Source organism: Cucumis melo, chromosome 2 (assembly GCF_025177605.1).
Source record: "Cucumis melo cultivar AY chromosome 2, USDA_Cmelo_AY_1.0, whole genome shotgun sequence".
NCBI lineage: Eukaryota > Viridiplantae > Streptophyta > Magnoliopsida > Cucurbitales > Cucurbitaceae > Cucumis > Cucumis melo.
In genome coordinates, this window is record NC_066858.1 from 8343015 (window position 1) to 8363629 (window position 20615).

At 31.9% G+C, this 20615-nt stretch overlaps 2 protein-coding genes and 1 long non-coding RNA gene across 4 annotated transcripts; 1 reads left to right on the forward strand and 2 right to left on the reverse strand.

Moving 5' to 3' along the window:
* Positions 1 to 2873: 2873 nt before the first annotated feature.
* Positions 2874 to 4863, reverse strand: LOC103491949 (chlorophyll a-b binding protein 8, chloroplastic). Its single transcript, XM_008452076.3, has 3 exons — positions 4535 to 4863; positions 3795 to 3856; positions 2874 to 3626 (listed from the first exon to the last, which is right to left on the reverse strand). Exons 1-3 carry the CDS (start codon positions 4676 to 4678, stop codon positions 3011 to 3013), a joined length of 822 nt encoding a protein of 273 aa, XP_008450298.1. The 5' UTR covers positions 4679 to 4863; the 3' UTR covers positions 2874 to 3010.
* A 5037-nt stretch (positions 4864 to 9900) lies between these two features.
* Positions 9901 to 18869, reverse strand: LOC127148282 (aluminum-activated malate transporter 2-like). The gene is made up of 5 exons (XM_051081744.1): positions 18596 to 18869; positions 16994 to 17134; positions 16600 to 16889; positions 10468 to 10614; positions 9901 to 10359 (listed from the first exon to the last, which is right to left on the reverse strand). Exons 1-5 carry the CDS (start codon positions 18867 to 18869, stop codon positions 9958 to 9960), a joined length of 1254 nt encoding a protein of 417 aa, XP_050937701.1. The 3' UTR covers positions 9901 to 9957.
* Positions 11910 to 12912, forward strand: LOC127145683 (uncharacterized). Of its 2 annotated transcripts, none has more exons than XR_007817415.1 (2): positions 11910 to 12064; positions 12244 to 12912. It is a non-coding gene; the product is annotated as an uncharacterized LOC127145683 (long non-coding RNA). The 2 variants fall into 2 exon arrangements; XR_007817420.1 differs by having other exon boundaries at positions 11917 to 12064; positions 12237 to 12912.
* Positions 18870 to 20615: the final 1746 nt, after the last annotated feature.

The window sequence follows — 20615 nt, forward strand, 5'->3', positions numbered from 1 at the left end:
ATCACACAGAATGATAAATCACACAGATGATATGTTCATATGGATTGAAGGCAATGCAGATGATAACTTACAGGGTGCAAACTAAATGTGCATCAATATCCACATATTTCTCCACTTTTTCATGCTCAACCTCAGTCCATTCTTCATCTCCCCACATGGATTCATCAACATAATCACGATAATCATAATCATGCACCTGAAAAAGAGTACTTCCCCATTGTATATGGCCAAAGCTATTTCCCTCACACCATCTTTATCTATATCATATACAAGAGGATTAGCGTGCACAGTCGATTGATGGAAAGCAGGCCACCCTAATAAAAAAATGCATAATATAGGCTGATAACTTGGTACAATCCATATGAACATATCATCAACCCGATAAATTGGCATTCCAAAAAAAAATGTAAGTACCTTCGAAACAAAGAAGAGTGCCTAGTTTATTTCCTGTAGACAATTCCCAAATGTAAACTAGGCCATCTTGCATCCCAATTATACTTCGGCCAGTTGATACCTCGGTGATTAATGTCCTAACAGAATGTACAAAGGGAGTTTAAATACTTAAGAAGGAAACTTTGCATCTTTTCTCCCCTTTATTGAAACAGTAAATGAAGAAACAAGAAATGACGTGAGTTAAGTTAACAAAGTTTTGTTGTGTTAGAAACGATGTGCTTTAGAAACGATGTTGAGTTTTACACCAAGAAAAAGCACTGGAAAGAACACATTCCGAAAAAGAAATTAATACCCAGAGAAGAAAAAAATTCATCAAAGAGCTGTTTAATCCTCTCTCACATCTATTTCATTTTCTTTCAAACCAAGAAGTATTCCTAAGTTAATCCATTGCATATTAAAGGCAACAAATTTCAATAGATGAAATTATCCAAACCTTCTTTTCCTCTTGGTTGAATCACAAACAAGTTAAGACAAGATACATCAACCAAACAAGAAGCTGCTTCTCATAATGTTCAAAATAAAATGTGTAGAAATTTTGAATTTTCAAAATAAGAAACCACACATGTCTCTGAAAAGTCTCAGTCAAGATGTTTGAACAATATCACTAGATAGAGTCAAACAAACCACAAATTAATAAACATTTGATGTAGATCAATGCTATGTCTAAACAGAGAGACCTTCAAAATATTCTAGACAATTAAAAAAAGTACAAAGAGGAAGAAGAGAAAAAAAATTCCCGATCAATAATTTCAAATCTACTTTCAGTTGAAAGTGTTTAAATGCAGAAATCGAAGTCGGATCGAATCTGAAAACATGTGGGAAAAGAAACCTCTAAGGAAAGGAAAGGGAACATTACGGTGCTGAAAATAAGCAAACATTATTCTCTGATAAGGCAAACCACAGATTTGCAAATCGAATTATAACTAAAACCCTAAAACTAAAAGATGAAAACAAATAGAAAGAAATTCCATAAACTAATAATTCAGCTTCAATGTGGTAAATTGTTGCCATGTGTTGAAGTCAGTATACACTCTCGTGTGTGTCTTCTAATAAAATTAACAGAACTAACAACAGAAAAGTTGATCCTAAACCATCACTAATGTTCGGACTTGAAGTACACGATGGAAAAAAAATGAACTAATGTGTTTGCTAAAAATTCCCTCTATAAATTTCTTCTATTCAGTCACAAACTAGTGACCTAAAGCATTTCTATACAAAAGTATAACTTAAACCAAAAATCAACAAGCCATTTTAGCACAACTAGTATGAAAATCACAAACCCTTTCAAATTTCCAATAATACTTCTTATCAGAAAAACAACATTCATCAAACAATAAAAACAATCAATAGAGAGTTGCAACAAATACACATAACTTACAGTAGCTCTCCTCCGCTCTGCAGCAACAACAAGTGGAAAAGCAAAGAGACCACAATCTAAATCGGTGAGGTATAGATAAAAATAACTGGTGAGTTCATAAGTATATAGACATTAAAAAAAATAATTAAAAATTAGTTAATGAAAACATGGAGCGAAAGACGAGTCTCCTGAGCGACGGTTGGAGACTTTTGAGACGAGAGACGACCGGAGATTGAGAAGGAGAGATGACCGGAGATTGAGAAGGAAAGAGGGTCTGAGATTGAGAAGGGGAGATGCTTGAAGCCGATGACAACGTGAGATGAAAGGCCGAGACGAGAGGCTGAGATGGTAGAGGCGTCGTACGTGAACTTGAGCCCTAGGCGTGAAATTGAAAATTTTGACCCAGCTTTTTTCTATTTAGTATTTATAACAATAATCAATAATATATTTTTAATGTCGGTTTTTAAAGAAAGGTACCTTTAATGTCGGTTTAAAACCGACATTGTACCATCATCTTTGATGTCGCTTCAAAACCGACATTAAAGATCCGCATTTTAAAAACCGACATTAAACATCCGTGTCCATTTTTTCCAACTGACATTAAAGGTCATATTTATTCCAGTGAACATTGAACAATTTTCCATAAAAATAGAAAATCATAATATTGAATAATTTTTCTCACTGATATATTTTCTTTTCAAATAGCATACATGATTGCTTATACTTAACACTTTTCTTCTTGCACTTTTTGAACACTCAATAACAAATGAAAAGCAAGTCCCCTACTCTCCATTATGGACTCATGAAATGAAATGACTTGTTGACATGAAACTAAAGAAGATACCCATAGTATACTTATATATTGCACATTTAAACATATCCAAAATGCACAATTCACTCGTTCCATATTTCTTGTTTTTGACATATGTCTTCTACCTTATAATAGTTCTATTAAAATGTGACTAAAACATTTGTTTCCTCATATAAAATATCTTGTAGAATCTTATACTAATTTTTAAATATACGTATGCCCATACTCTTACAAAGAGGAAGATGCAAAATATTAGAGAAAAGTTTTTCCTCAAATCATGTTACAATAGAGTGGGGGAAACAATTTTTGAAAGCTCAAAAGCAACCCAAAGGGGATTGTGATCCATATTAATATACATTACACAAATTACAATTCACATATAAACCCTTCTAGTGGAATTTAAGGCTGGTCAAAATATTGTTGTTGACAGGGTCAGACAAATGATCCAAAAGATTTTGGTAAGGTCCAACACCAGTAACAAGACCTTGTATAAAGTAACCCAAAATTGCCAACATTGCTAGCCTTCCATTCTTAATTTCCTTCAACTTCAATTCCTTCATTGACTTCTCATCTTTCCCAAACCCTAGTGGGTTGAACAATGGCCCACCAGGGTAAGCTGGGTCCCCTGATCCACCCAAGAACTTCTCTAAGCCCAAAAAGTATTGTTTTCCCATGGACCCTGGCTTGGCCCAATCTTGAAATCTTCTGTGTTCAGCAAAGCCCATCAGAGCCATTTCCAATACAAAGAGTGTGTAAGGGTCTGCCCAATAGTTGTAGGTCCCTGCTGGTGGGATGACCCCTGTTTTGAACCATGGGAGGGCTGTTTCTGGTGGGATCAACCCCAGTGATCCAAAGATCTCTGGGGCTATGGCTCCTGCTGCTCCCAACATTGCAAACCTTCCGTTGATCACTTCGCCGTATGCCAACCATTTTGGCTCGATGAACCCTCCTGTGCCTTCGGGATCAGATAGCCCCAATGGGTCGAACCCAAAATCGCCTGGCAAACTAAATTAAAACCACTAAAGTAATTCAAATTATTACCCAATAACTTAGTTTAAAATTGTAGAAAAGCTTTTAGACTTTAAGAAGATTGTTTATTTTAAATCTTTATTCGATAAGATTTTCGTTTCTTAAAATATAAAAAATAAGAAGTGATAGAACTTTTCTAATTACCTTCCATCCAAGTAAGTAAGACTTTGTTTTGAAGCAAACCACAGTTGCCTGTCTGCTCCTTGCTGCAATAATAACATAATAATAAATCTCACGCAACTAAACTTGTTAACCCAAATATGATTTGAATTAGGAAAAAGTAAAAACAAGTTATTTCTACCTTCTTCAATAATGAGCCCCTACGCAATCAACCACTCAAAAACTAGATTGAGACTCCAATGACAATTGGTTTTAAAGTTTTTTTTTTTTTTTTTACTTTCAAAAATATAATTTATAACTACTACTTCACCTCCGCTTGTTTTTGTTATCTACTTTCTATAAATGTTTTAAAAAACCATACTGAGATTCAAAAATTGAGAAAACAGTTCTCACATGTTTTTGTTGTTAGGATGGGTGAAAGCAAGAATTCCAGTCTTTCACCAACAAATGTGAGAACCATAGTATAGATTTAGAACCAAACAAGCATAAATGACAAACTGGTAAAAATAAATAAATAAAAGTTGGTACCAAAGAGATCCAGAGTTGTTATGATAAATTTAATCTTTTGCCCACATTCTAAACACTCTTTCAGGTGCAAAGCTTGAAAAAGAGACATACTCAAGAAATGATAAGAGTATGAAGGCAAGATCTCCCATTATAGTAACCATTTTAAACTTGGTTAATTAACAACCCACACACAACACAATAGATAAAAAGAAGAGAGAATAAAAAAAAAAAAAAGAAAGAAAGAAAAAGAAAACAACCTTAACAGGAGGAGTGGCTCCAGCTCTAACTACAAAAGAAGCTGATTTCCTGGAAGATCCAAAAGACGGTTTTGCCCCTAATCTCTGTCTGGCAGCACCCACTGAAGAGGTTAAAGAAGAAGAAACAAGAGCCTGAGTGGCCATATGTTAGGCTTTGTTTTTCCAGAGAGGGTTGGTGAAGTGATGATGTGAGAGCTGAGAATTAGAAATAGGAATCATAAAATGGAAATGGGAACGAATAAGATAAGCTAAGATGCTGGACAGAGGGAGATTTTAGAATCCAAATTATGGTTGAGATTTGGAGTGTCCCATGTTTTAGATTGGGTTGGGATCTTACAATCCAACTACAACACTCCACGTGGATATCATGGCTTCCAGATAAGAGATATTCTCATCCACCAGTTCTTTTTCACTTATTAATTTCCACGTGGCTCCTCTACAATTTTACTTTCACCCTAGATCTTTCATTTTTCATTCATCAATTCAAATTAAGAGGTCTTTTTAAAAATATAACAAAGCTACAAAATTGTAACGGTCCAACTCTTTATACTAAGCTGAGGTCGTTACTACTTAAAGGATAATAAAACTTTCTTAAATCTAAATAGAAAATAACCAATTTTCGTATTCAAAATCTCAAATACTCATTAAAATAATAAATAATCTAAAGTAAGTAGAAATAAATCTAAAAAATAAATTAAAATCCTAGTTCAAGCCCTATCTAGTTTTAAAGAGTAAAAAAATAAAATAAAATAAAAATAAATAAATAAATAAAAGTACAAAAATACTAAAATCAAACTGAAAACATAACGGCTGAAGCAAAACATTTCCTATGTCTCGCCACGGTCACTTCTTGTCATTCGTCAGCTTCCCTCTACCTCTCCCTTTAACTTTGCCTGAAAAATAAAACATGAAAGAGTGAGTATAAAAATATACTCAGGAAGGGACCTACTACTAGTCTCGCTAGGTGTCTGTTAACTTATTATTAGAGTTCTGTTGAGTTGTACCCTTAAACTGGCATGTTTTCGAACACGTGTAATCTGTAATCCCGTAGGAACATCTCTGGTCTTCAATGAACCCAAACGAACATCTAGGACAAACTGGTCTTTAGTGATCTTGGAGGAAACACTAAGATAATCAAGCTGTGAGTGACCCCATCGAGTCACTTATAAACATATCATCTCATACTAGACTAGTGGTCCCATCGGACTACGCAGTCATAAAAAAGTGGTGATCCCGAGGGACACCCATGTGGGTATGACTCTAATAGATAAAGCTAACAGCATACCCTATCCATAACACACTACAAGAAATATCAGTTACGATAGCATCAAAAAAACGCTATCGTTGACTTTCGATAGCGTTTTCGAAATGCTATCGTAGCCTTATTGAAAGTCTATGACTTTTCATAGCATTTTTTCGTCGCTATGCAAAACGTTATAATATGTCCCTTGCGATAGCACAAATATAATGCTATAAATATTTTTTATAAAGTGAGAAAAAACGCTATCGAAACATTTTGATAGCATTTTTTACTGTGTTGGAAAAGCGCTATAAAATGTTTCAATAGCGTTCTCAATAACATTGAAAAAATGCTATAAAAATCATTTTATAGAGTTTTTTTTTCGTTCGAAAAGCATTATCAAAGTGTTTTACTAGCTATTTTAAAACCATTTGGCCGCATTAACATTTCATAACTACATTATTAATAGAAGAAATAACAAAGAACTATACATATAATATCTCATTCAATAATATATATTATCTTCTATGCATTACAATTTTGTTTATAAAGAAAAAAAATCATTTGAGAACAAACTTAAACAAAAAACTACCTTGTTTTAGCAAACTCAATACATCACAAGAAAACTGATAAACTGAACCATTTCTTCATACAACAAATTTCCCATGAAACCATTTCTCACAGATATCACAGCAAATCCAAAATTCATCTGAAGCATAGTTCTCAACGCATGCCCTACGTAAGGTATCACCATGCTCGTCTTCATCTTCTTCAGACAACGTCTCTTCCGTTGCTTGCGACTGCCTTGCATACATTCCTTGCATTTCAGCTTCCCTCTGAAATTATCATAACATTAGCAGAGCAACAAACATTTATCATAACTAGTATCGGTAAACTTTGTGAATAATACACAACTTATACATTTCTAAAGGCAACACAAAAACTAATGAATCGGATAGTAAACTGTTCAGATAAGCTTGTAAAACCAAAACACTATTAACATTTGAAGAGTAAAATGCAGACAGTTTGCTGTTTCCAATATGTAATATACTAACGATGATGGTATTTTGAATATTAATACACTGCATATTCATAGTGTCAACATCAGTAAGTTTTCAATCTTGCAATGTTGCATTTAAGAGAGTGACACATGAAGAACTTTTATTGACAATTATATTTAAACTAAAAGAACATATCAAATGTTAGAAGATATATGTGAAGAAAACAATAATGTCATACAAACCACTGTAGCAGCTAAAAACAGTGGCTAAAGACATCTTTGCCAGTGCTTGTTTCATGGTGGTTGGTAACTTCTTAATAAGCCCAAAATCAAGCAAAATTGGACGATGAAGAGGTTCCTTGTTGAGGAGAAAATTTTCTGCACAAAGTACCAAAAAGGGGCACTAAAACAGCTCTTGCATTGGGATGGTTACATCCCTAACATTTCCATAAGCCAGTCGATACATCTACTAACATTAAAAATAATTTAAAACTGTTTTAAAAGGTTAATGTATGAAATAGTTCTTAAAAATATACCCCTAACAACTTTTGTGAAAGTTTATCTTGAAAATTAGCCTATGATTCTAGTGCAGTATCATCCAACAAAGCCTATGATTCTGGTGGAGTAATCGATGATCTGTGTGCAAAAGAAGAAGATGTTGTGAGGGCAAATTGTTTAATAGAGATAAGGACAAAATGAGAGGCGAACAAAGAAATGAAAGGAGTAAAAACCAAGAAATCTATCATTTGATTTGCAAGCATAGGAATTGTCTTTAAAGAAAGCTTTCTGCTACGGAAGTTAAAAAGTCTTCAAGGCTGGGGCCAAGCAAATCCATTACAAGAACATTGTAGTCTCCCTCAACTCCAAACCATCTTACATTAGGTATGCCAACTGTGTTCAACAGATTTCAGAATGTAAAAGTAAACTCAGATAATTAACAACAAAGATGCACTTCTAAAACTCAGATAATGGTAAGAATTTTCTAACTGGTACCTAAATTTTCAAGAATTGACAAAGAATAAACCAGATAAGGAAAAAAATTGATCTATTAGAGTTCACAAAAGTTAAGCAACGACCATCAGAATGCATCAAGGGAAAAGGATATAACTCTTAAGCAAATATTGACCGCAGAATGTAAGACTTCTGCTGGTGCAACAGCAAGACAATATCAATGTATATGTCATCAAATCATTGTATGTTTCTGCTGGTGCTAATGATTAATTCAAATAGATTATTTCAGAAAAAGGTAGAAACAAAATGTATAGTTATGAATATGATTAAATTTAATTTGGGTAGAACATTTTGTGTTTTAATTTTAATTTGTTATGGAAATCTAAAGACACAAAGCTAATTTACGTGTATGCGTACTAGTTGCAACTGTAGCAATCGTTGATAAAGCCCCACTAGGGTAGAAAAATTCTTAAGACCTGGAAACATAAAACAAGTGGTATTAGAACTGAAACATTGCATAATACCAATGGAATAAGCATTGGTATTCCATTGGTATTTGAGGTGTCCTTATGAACATTCTCTTTATATTAAGGTTAATGGTCATGGAGATATTTTGGTAGTTTGTTTGTACGTGGATGACTTAATTTTTACAGAAAATTGTGCAAGTATGTTTGAAGATCTCAAGAACGCGATGACCGAAGAATTTGAAATGACAGATATAGGGCTAATGTCATATTATCTTGGCATTGAAGTAAAGCAGTCAGAGGAAGGAATTTTCATCTCTCAAGAACGATATACTAGAGAAATTCTAGAGAAGTTCAATATGACGAATTCTAAGCCTGTCGCAACTCCGATTGAAACTGGGACCAAACTGTCCAAACATGAAGAAGGAGATGATGTTGATCCTTCATATTTCAAAAGTTTGGTTGGGAGTTTGAGATATTTGATTTGCACACGACCAAATATTCTTTTCAGCGTTGGATTAGTGAGTCGATTTATGGAATCTCCTACAACTACTCATTTGAAAGTGGCAAAGAGAATTCTTCGTTACCTCAGAGGTACGCTTGACTATGGGTTGTTTTATTCTTCATCTAAAGAATTCAAGCTTGAAGGCTATTGTGATAGGGATTGGGCTGGAGATACTAATGATCGAAAGAGCACTAGTGGATATGTTTTCTTCATTGACAATACTCCATTTACATGGAATTCTAAGAAGCAACCTATTGTGACATTATCCACTTGTGAGGCAAAATACGTTGTTGCAGCTTCATGTGTTTGTCATGCAGTTTGGTTAAGAAATTTGTTAAAGACAGTTGAAATTTTGCAAGATGATCCAACTGTGATTCATGTAGACAATAAGTCAACAATTGCTTTAGCAAAGAATCCTGTGTTCCATGACCGTAGCAAACACATTGATACAAGATTTCACTTCATCAGAGATTGCATTTCAAGGAAGGAAGTTCAAGTTGAATATGTGAAGACTGAAGATCAAATTGCAGATATTTTTACGAAGCCACTCAAAGTTAATGTGTTTAACAACTTAAGAACTTTGCTTGAAGTTTTTCAAAAAAAAAGAAAAAAACATGTTTAAGGGAGGATGTTTAAAATTAAACATGTTTTAAATAAATAATTTATATGTGAGTTAATTTATGTAAGTGAGAGAATGATGTGAGTTAAAAATGTTAGAGTTAATTTAGTAAGAGTTTCACCTTAGTTAAATGTAAGATTTAATTTGTTGTATTTAATTGTGATATGAGTTATTCTTATGACAATCCTATAAATAGGATTGAAATGTTGTAATCTAAATTATCCAAGTGTAAGTTGAATACACACAAGTCTTCCAAAAATTTTTTTTTTGTTTTCTATCAAATATTCTATTTGGTGATTATTTATTTGGGGTGTTCATCAAACGCTTCCAACAAGTTTTCTCAATCGACTGTTTTTTTCTTTACAATAGCTGAGGCGGAAGGATCGAACCTTAGACTCAACGTTGATAGTAAAAGTTCAAAATAGTTGAGAGCGTATTGGAAATTTACATTCACAGTTTATGTTATCTTTTAGTTATTACCTAATTACTGTATATATGTCAAAGATCAGGTAACCTAAATTTATAGAGATGAATAAAAAACAGAAATTCCTCTTCTCAATCTTTGTATTTAAAAACAAAGGGTGAAAAGCAACACAACTTTCGATACGTCAATCTCTCTGTTAAATGCAAAGTTCGCAAATTTCTTACTCTGCAATTTGAATTTGAGTAATGGTAATGTTATGCGGAGTCTTTTGCTCTGTCGGCATTACACCTGCCTGCTTCGGCAGAGGTGGAGTTTTAGGGCGAGCAAGCGAAACCAAGTCATTGACAGAATCAACAATCTTCTCGACACAAGATAAACAATCAATGAGCAAATAAATCAAAGCTGTAGTTGATACCATCTTCATGTCACCGTTAAAATGGCTATTCCTTAGAAGAGACATGAGTTCTTCAGCATTCTCCTTTGCTTTTTCCATGTGGGACTTGGCCATGGCAGGTGGAATTATATCTCTTATTGCCATTGCTATGGAGTTTAAAGCTTTGCCTGATTCAATGCACAGTTGCAAGTAGTGCTCTTGGTATTGCCTCTGAATTTCCAAGGGTGACTGTAGAAATAAAGGTGAATTGTTACGTTATATTTTATATCAAACATATATTTACTGAACTCACAGTAAATCTGAAAGAAAAGGTATATATAATCCGCATGATCTTACTTGGATTGTATGAGCTTTGAGGTAAGAGTTGAGGATTTCAAAGCGGTAGGCACATTCCCTTGATAAGCTTCCAATCTTGTTATACTCATTCCATGGATGGCATATTCTAAACTTTCCATGAGGAGGCTCCCATTTAGCTTGGAAACACTACAACCAATTTTATTTGAGTTAAAAAATTTGATTTATATTTTAAACTTACTCGTAAACTTCCCATTTTTTTTAAGTACAACGGTTTTGTTAGACTTAGGTTTGTTGAACTATATATAAATCTGGTTTGAACTTGTGTTTGCTTGTATAATAAGATGTGATGTTTCAAAGCATAATCAATTACTATGGAAAAATCTTAACCGCGTATGTTGATCGATAATTTATCTTATTCACTTTTAAATTTATTTTAGAAAAATTGCACCATATAGCAAAAATTAGAAAATAAATATAATCTATAGCACAAGGGAATAATATTGGTAAAAATGACAATTTTTTTGATCAAGTCATTTGGTAAATTTTTTAAAATGTCAATTTTGCCCTTCGGTTTCCTTCATCTTATGCTATTAGTGATGACTTCTATCAATGACGTCATGTCTAATATGTCAATATGTTTTTCATCAATTTATCATTGATAATTTAAAGTTTGAATTTATAAATGATATAAATATTGATAGCATAACCTATAATCAATAATTTATTTCAACAAAAGTTGAAACTATATCAATTTCATTTATATTATCAACAATAGAAGCTATCATATGGATAGTATGTTACTAGTGATTCAATAACTATTAGCGATAACATGCTAATCTAATCTCTTTTCTTTGCCATTTATGCTAAAAACAAATAACTACTATATCACTTTGGAGTAGCATTACATTAATAACTATTATATTCGTGTAAGGCTAAAATCTGAGAAAGGGACCAGTTGAAGAAGAGAGGCGCTGAGGAGTGGGATGATCCTTCTAAAATGAAAAGATTGATAATTCTAAAGATAAAATTCAAATGGATAGAAGGAAATTGTAGAGAGAGAAGGCAAAGGGGGAAGAGTTGTTGGGCACGACGAAGGATTCCTATCATAGAAAGGTTTAGGCGATTTGGTGAAGTAATGAAAAGTGAAGTTAGAAAAGAAGTGGATGGTTGTGGTCTATTGCGAGAAAGAAAAAGCAAAGAAGAAGAAGGCGAGAAAAAGTGTTTTGCACGCTTCCCAAGAAGATAAGGCGGGGAAGAGTTTGGATTCCCAAGGGGATAAGGTTTACATCTCGAGGAAATGTCTAATCGTGAGTTGACCATTGGCTTACATGTCGAGCTTAATTTAACTACATGGTGTGACAAGGCGATAGGATGATACTTGTAAAGTTATAATTCATGACTGGTGGGCTAGAGTAACAAGTCCAAAGGATTAGTATAAATAGGGGTGAAGACCTAAGAGAAGTGTTGTTATTTGGAAATTTTTTTTAAGAAAGTGCAATAAGTTGAGTTGACGCTAAGAGTTCTAGGCGGGGAGAGGCGTTTGGGGAAGAAGAGGATCAGATATTTGTGTGAGCAACCTTCTTAAACTAAGCACTCTTGCGTGAGTGACTTTCTTACACCAAACACTCATGCAAAGGTGATTTGTAATGTTTTCAAAATAGATTCTTTTAAGTCTGAGTTATGCATAACACGTTCTATATCTTTTTGTGTTGCTATTATTGTGTTGTTGTTTAAAAAGAGAAAATTATTGCTTTCAATATGTTGATTGTGATGAATGTTTGTAAGTCATTAACCTCATTCCTATAAAGTGAGCAGTGATTATGTGGTGTGCACATAATGTGGATGGTGTCCTGTGGATGACCGATGCAACAAGAAACAAATTAGGAAACTTCCTAGACGATGTTGTGGATGGAGTGAACATCATAGTAGCTCAATCACAAGATACTAGTGAGAGTGAATCGCAGTATAGGCTTGGCGAGGGGAAGGATATTCATGTTCGTGGTAGAAAGGAATAAGAGAAGCTAATGTGAAATTTTTGTGGTTTACGAAATGTGGCGTTGGAAAACACGTTTGAGAAAGAAAATGATTTTCTACTTGACTTGGATTCCTCAAAAAGGTTTTCTAAAATCTTTAATCGCTAAGTATTTGACTTACATGTTTAAGTTTCCCCCTCCCCAGGTGATTTAGCACTGAGACCAAGTAAGGAAAGGAAAGATGGGTTGTGATGCGGGAAATTAAAGCTGATCAAGTTATCCTCTTTGGATGGTTTAAAGTTATTACGTTTGGAGAGGGTTGCATCTCAGTTTTGTGTGTGGGTTGAGTCTTGTCTTTGAGATATGTTGCTAGGCAATCATGGAGAATGATAAGAAAGGGATTCTTATACTCATAAACACCTTGACACGAAGAATAACATCTCAATGGATGAAGGAAATGTAATATTATAAAGTGTTGGATTAAGTAATAAAATCAAAGTTGTGTTTTATATATCTTTCCGTTGTGTTGTGTTGTGTATTCTCGTTCAGCTTATCACTTAATATAATAGCTATTAAGTTTAAGTGTTGAAGGCTAAACGATTAAGCTAGGTTGGTTAAGTGTTTTCCACTGTCGTGAGTTGTAAAGATCTCCGGAGCTTAAAGTTGGAACTCTATGTTGGAGATGGTCTGAGAAGTTCTACTTACTAGGCATTCAACTTGTTATCTTGCAGAAAGGTACGCGTTGGGATCTAGGCGGTGTACCTCCTTCTGGTCGGATGAAGTGGCTAGAGTGACAGGGTGTGACAATTTGGGATTTTACTTATGGATGCTATCAGAGATATTCTTCTGCTGCTATCACTAATAATTATTCTAAGTGATAGCAATAATAATAGAAGAATATAATTGATAGTAGCTATAAAAAATATCAATTGATGGCCTAGTTAAATCTTATCAAATCAAAATTGATATGTTTACCAAGGTGATATCATTTAAAAAAAAAAAAAATCCTTCTAATGGTATCACTTATAGTTCCTATTAGTGATATCCTTCTAATGCAATCATTGATAGATAATGTTAGCGATATCACTTTACGTTGATAGCATAATAGAAAAATTACTTATAATAGCTATTAGGAATATTAATTGATAGCAATATCGCTAATAGAAGATATTAGTAATAGTAACTGATATCGCATTTCTTAAATTGAAAGCTATCACTAATAGTAGTTAATTATCAGCAATAACAACTGATACTATATTTCACAAATTGAAAATTACTCTACCCTTTAGTGGTTATCATTGATAAAAGTTATTGTTGATAACTGTTATCAGTTATATCAACGAATAACATATTTCTCAAATCAAAAGTTATTAGTAATAATATCCATTAGTGATAACAACGTATAACAACTGTCAGTTGCTATATCAACGATAGCTTTTAATTTAAGAAAAACGAAAAAAATATTCGTAATGACCAATGACATGTTACCATTGATAGTAGCTATCATTGATAACATCTATTAGTGATATTCACTAATTGTAGCTATTAGTAATAGATTTTTAACATGGAAAAAAACAAGAAGTGTGTGAAATAATCATTCTTCAAATTGAAAGATATCAATGATAGCATATATCACTGATAACAATTATCACTAGTCGATGCTATCAATGATTTTTTAAATTGAGAAATTCGGCAAAAATACGTCTAAGATAGTGGTTGGATGTGGATATTTTAGTCTTTTACTATTATTTGTGTTATATATGCAATTATTTTATCATTGTGCTAAAAATACTATATATATATATATATATATTGCCAATTATGCCAATAACCCTTTATTCTATGACTTGAAAAGGTGAAAGATGTTAGATTTTATGTTTTAACTTTTTGCTAAGACTTTGTTTCCTTTTCTAAGCGTCCGCCAATCTCAAATTTATCATTTCGTATTAATATATTTTGGTTATACGTATTTAATTTGTTTATAATGTTTCTTTTTCATTTTAGAGAATTTATCACATCAATTCTCAAAAGAAATTTTAATATTATTCTTCTTTTAACTTTTATCAAATAAATATATTGTAAAACCATTTAAATTGTATAAAATTTAAATAATTATATTATAATAAAATTATAATTAAAAGTGTTGAGGTTAATAATATAAGTATTATGTTAGTTGAATTAGGCTTATTCTATATATATATTTATATATATACACTCTATTTAATATAACTAAATTATACTTAATTAATACTATATATTGATATGACAAAATTTGAATTTTCAATGTAAATAGTTGTTGAAGTGTTGCGACAATACAAGACATTTTGCCCCCTACAACTCTCTTTATTACAAAAACCTAACTTCACTCCCTCTCTCCTTTTTCTTCCCTAATCCTAAACTAAAACATTAATCTCAAGTCAACTTGTTTTAGAACAATTAATTTAGTTGACTTGTTAACTCTTACTCCAAACTTACATATTCTGTAAGTCCATCTTCATCATATACCTTCTATCACATTTTGTTCTTATATTTACAGACCAATTCATTAATAAATATAATAAGTATAAATTATTTTAATTTCAGAAGGAAATAATAAATACTATAGCAAAGAATAAAGAAAATGATTATTACAAAATAGTAAAAACTGTGACAAATATTCTAACTATATCAACACATATTCTATAATTTGCTATAGTTAACACTATTTCAATCTTTGATAATACTTAGCCCAAACACCTCTTGATTAAGAATAGACAAAAGACGAATGAAACTACATCATCATGGTTACGTTAGGATTAAAATAGTAATATATATAGATATATAGTACTTACCAAAGCTTCCTCCTTTTGTTTAGAAGAAAGGAGAGACCTATAGCTGAGTACATGATCTCCTCCCCAAATTGACTCTCCTTTCAATCCTCCAAAATATTCATTCCCAAAAGCTGCCATTTCATGCATAGGTATATAGATATAAATTAATTACGCTTATGCTCCATATTTGACTTAAGTTGTATTCCAAATATTGTTAGGTCTGTGTTTTGTAATAAGTTCGTTTTTTATCCCAACACCCTTCAAACCTTTTTTTTTCCTTTGTTTAACTTTCAATTAGATATAGTTGACCTAACTTTTTCTTTACTAAAATATAAGACCACGTAAATGGCATTTAAAGCTATAAACATTCCGATAAATAACTTTGTATATAACACAAAAAATTAGTAAGAGATTAAAAGACTTACATGGATCCACCATTCTGGACGCTTCATTCCAAATTTCTCAAATAGAAAGTTATGACTAATAACAGCTCTCACTCATAGATGCTCTTATCGTGATTGCTTTCAATTTGAGAAATGACTATCATACAACATCTTTCCTAACTTTCTCATATTGAGAGCTATCGGCAATAGCTACAATAAGTAAATATTACTGATAGCTATTAGCGGTTGTCAGTCATTATCATTGCTAGTTGTTATAATTGTTAACACTCAAAACTGCTATCCGTTGTTAACTTTTTCTATTTGTCCTTACGATGAGTGCTTCTTTTCAGTATTTTCAAAATTGAAACCTATCATCAATAACAACTATCAATATGAATCGTAGTTATACTGTTATTGCTATTGCTCATAGATGCTATGGGTGGTAGCTTTCCATTTAGAAATGTGCTATCAATGGTGTTTTTATCAATAATAGCCACTAAATGGTATATTCAACCTAAAAACTTTTACTAGCTGATTGGTCAATATTTGCTATTTTTGTAAAATATTGGCTGTGATATATTTTTAGTTTAGTTACTAAGTTTGTGCTATTTAATATAACTTTCCTAAAAAATAAGAGAATTTTATATTCTTAGTTGTTGATATGACAAAAGAGACAAAAAGACGAAATAAGAAGAGCAAAAGGTGACAATGAACACAATGAATGACAACAACCATAGATGTAGGCTAAAAGTGTTAACTGTAGAGACCAAAAACAAAGTTTTCCTAAACTGTGTAGAGGCTAAACTATTGTGTTTGAAATTTCAAAGATCTAAATACTATATAAGTAAAATTTTAGGGAATAAAAGCTCAAGCGACCTTACCTAAATTTTTCAGTTTTTCTTTTGTAGATTGGTGATCACCATGTGTATAGTGTGACAATAGTCCTACGTAATAATCTCTCTCCTAAAATAAAATAAGGTCAAGAGATAGTGTTTTCTTTTAAATTAAAGATGAAGATTCACCTTCAAAGAAGGTCCCAAGGTTTTGAATATTGGTAGAAACCAATTGATGAAGATCAGCACCAGCCCAAACAGGTCTAACAAAGATACAAACAGCCACAGCAATAAAGCCACCCATGAGAATGTTAGCAAGCCTATGCCAAGCCAATTTCAAGATCTCATCATCTCTATAACCAGACACTGCCACCATATCAAATGTCAATATGAATATCAAAAGCCCATAATCATATTTCGCCTTCAACTTGGGGAAGAATCGAAGATATGTTGCTATTCCACCTGAATCACAACACAATAAATTAAACCTTTTTCATTTGTTTAATTTGTTGAATCTAATTGATGTTGAAACAAATTAGGATTGCATATATATATAGATTACTTACTCATGATGGATATAAAGATCCCTAACAATATGGGATGTCCAATCTTTCCACAAATACTTGAAATGTAATGAGCTACAAATCCTAGACCTCCCGCTACTAACGTGGCTGTCGTTCTATTCAACCCTTTTCCAAGCGTTGCTCCTGTTATTCAAAAACAACCCAATCAATACATGCATGGGCTGTAACATCTATACTTTGTTTTCCAAAATTATTCTAGAATTTATATTTTAAACATGTTTTTAGTTATTCTAATTTTGAAAGTTGACATAGTTTTTAGCAAGTAGGTAATAAATGAGAAAATTGTAGGTAGAACGAAAAAAAAGTGTTTATGTTTATATATATTTCCCCACTCTTTGATTTTGTAGATATTAGTTTCTATTTAGTCTCCCTATATATTTACTTTTCCGGAGTGTCCAATAGTTTTATAAATCACTTAAATGGGTTGTGGTTCTACTAGAATCTTTTATTATATTTGTTTCATTAAAGAAAATAATAATAAGACCTCGGATTTTAAGTTATATTATAGGACTACAATGAGCAAATTAAAATTCACTGGTCAATCATATATACTTATTAAATTCCCAATATTGAAACATCATATATTTATTTCTATATATAGATATATATTTGAGTATAGGTGTTGTGTAATTAAAATTCAGTTCTCATAGATAACATAAAATATGTACGACATGCCTAACAAAATAAAAAACTTCATGAAATTAGTAACTTTTAAATATCATAGATTTGTCGTTTCTTTTTATCGTCTTTCTCTCCTCTTTGTGATTTATTTGTTCTTTTCATCGTCTTTTTCTCTTATTCTACAATTTTTCTTTTATTTTCTTATGGTTCAAGTTTGGTATAAATTAAAGATCTATTTTTTTCTCCAAACTGCTGTTTGGTTGTTTAAGATGGTAGGTAAAATATAAATGATTGAAATATTGAAACCTCGAATATATAATTATATGTCGGTGGAATTTTAAAATTGGTTGATTCTGTAATTCTTCTATTTCGAAAGATATTGGATATAGTTGGACTTCTAACTTCTTGAGATAGATTTTGGATTTTATTCTTTTGACTTGTCGTTTTCTTTGCCGATGGGCTTCTATGAATGCATGTCATTTTTCCTAAAAAAAAAAAAAAAAAAAAACTATCCAAATATAATTTTGGAAACTATAAATTTCTAAGCAGTAACTATTTTATTTTTTTCTCTAAATTGTACATATTTGCTCATCCTTTCTTCGTAAGGGAGATAAATGAATTTTTGAAGTAACATTTGAAATCCTAACCAATTTTTATAACAAAACATGTTTTAGAAGTCATTATTTTAAATTTTAAAATATTGATAGAAAGTAGATAACAAAACAAGGCAGAATGGTTAGTATTAGTATTATTTTATAATAAACATATTTAAAATAATAATAAAAAAGAATAAGAGGGGAAAATAATAGGAAAGCAGTTCAAAGAAGAGAAAGGCAAAGGAAAAGAGGAAGAATCAGATAAGGCTACTCCTACTACAGTCTTCCGAGGCCTTCGGAGTCCTCTGAACCAAAACTCTCAACAAAATCAACATCCAACAACTGTGTGCATTATATGCTAACTTACCAACAGAAAACTCGAAGACGACAATAACGGTGATGATGGCCCATATCGAAGATGCGCCGAAGCTATCGTAGAGAGGTTCGAAATAGTAAAATGAGGACACCATTGCGGCAGCTAATCCGAGCTTTAAAGAGTGAACTATTCTTCTAGGGTCGTCTTTGCCCACCTTCTTTGTATTGTTTGCTAATTCAACCACTTTTTCTTCCAAGTTACAAGCTTTGCCTTTGAAGCAACCGTGGTGATCATTTGTTAATATCTCTTCCGATTCCTTCACCATTATAATCTTAGAAAGATATCAATAGGGAGATTTTGGAGTTTTAATGATTTGGAAGTGGGTTTTTGATTACGTTTTCTTTCTTGATTTTATAGGCAAATGTTTTTGATGTGTGTGTTAATTCTAATAACGCTTTGACTTAGGTTTAAAATTTTGTCGTCTTTTGATAGTTTAATTTCACTAACACAATCACATTTGTTTCAACTCTCTTGAATAATTGTAACATTATTTGTTTCAACACTTTTTAATAACTGTAAGTACTATTCCTTTCCTTGACAAATAATGGTATTAGACACTACAAATCTTAACACAATATTACTTATTTTAACACATAAAAGCACCATATTCAGAGATTCCATTTTGAATAAAGTAAAGGACTTTACATTAATAGATGAATTACTCTCCTTATTGTCCATTATGTTTTGAGACAAAATTCATGATATCAAATAATCATGTAGTATGCATGAACTAAGTGTTTTTTTTTTAATGTCTGCTGTCAATAGTATTTGTCCTGTTTTGGACGTCACGACGATTTTGACTTTTCTTTTTTTAGTTTTTTTTTTTTTTTTTTTTTTTTTGTCAATGATGATTTTTGTCCTACGATTCTTAGATTTAAAATCAATGCATGCGTAGATTTAAAATCAATGCATGCGTTCTCTTACAACAATATGAAATGAAAAAATGCTTGTAATCTCTCTACCAGAGTTTGTATACATTTTGAACAACTTTATAGATTGAGACATATTTTGTAAGTTTGATACAAAACCTGCACAAATTAATTCATAAAATACTTCTATCTTTTTCAATTGTTGAATCTCTTATTTTGAAGCACTTATATTTGTTTCACTGATCAAAGCAACTCAAGTGATTAAATAGACATTTTAGAATTGTGCAGGATAAAACAAGAGGAAAAAAGTAAACTATTTATAAATTTTATAATCATATATTTTCTATTCAGAACATGTAGAGAATATGGTATGATAGTAGTAGGGATGAGCAAGAGAAATTGAATACCACGAAAATGATAGAGGGAGTAAAGGAATAGACAAGTTGTATATATCTAACTAATATATGCAAGAATTCCAAGCTAATTAATAGAAATATAGAATAGAGTTTGGAAGTAGATATAATAATAGCTAATATAATGGAGATAACGTTTTTTATTTTAGATATGTGTTTTCTTTGATCTTAATTTTGCAAGTGGTCGAGCAAATGCGTTTTCTGATTGAAGTAGTATGGTAGCCCGATGTCTAAAGTATTATCTCCACAATAATGCTTAATTTGCTAATCCAAGCTAAACAAATTCAACTATTAATGAAGGGGGTACGAGTGTATTAAAGAAAGCAATAAACTACATAATTAAAACCCATTTTAAAAGAACTGACTTTGAATTTTAGGGTTAGTTGTCATGATCGGTATCATTTTCTATGGTTAATAATTAAGTATTTAATAACATTTAAATAATTAATGTAAATAGAGTGAAGATTGGTGACGAAGAGAAGGCATTCAAACTTCTATTGTTCACTTCCCCCTTCATATTAACACATGAAAAGCCAATCTTGATTTACCTCAAGAAAACCTTAGATTTTGTTGAGGCTACTAGTAAAATATTTTTTCGAGGAAAGAAGATTGAATGGTGAAGGGATTAATTTCATAAGAGGATTTAATACGCTAGCAAGTGGAAGAAGAAAAAAGAGTTCGTCTTCGAAAAGGGTGTTGCTGGAAATGTGGAAAGTATGGACACATGAA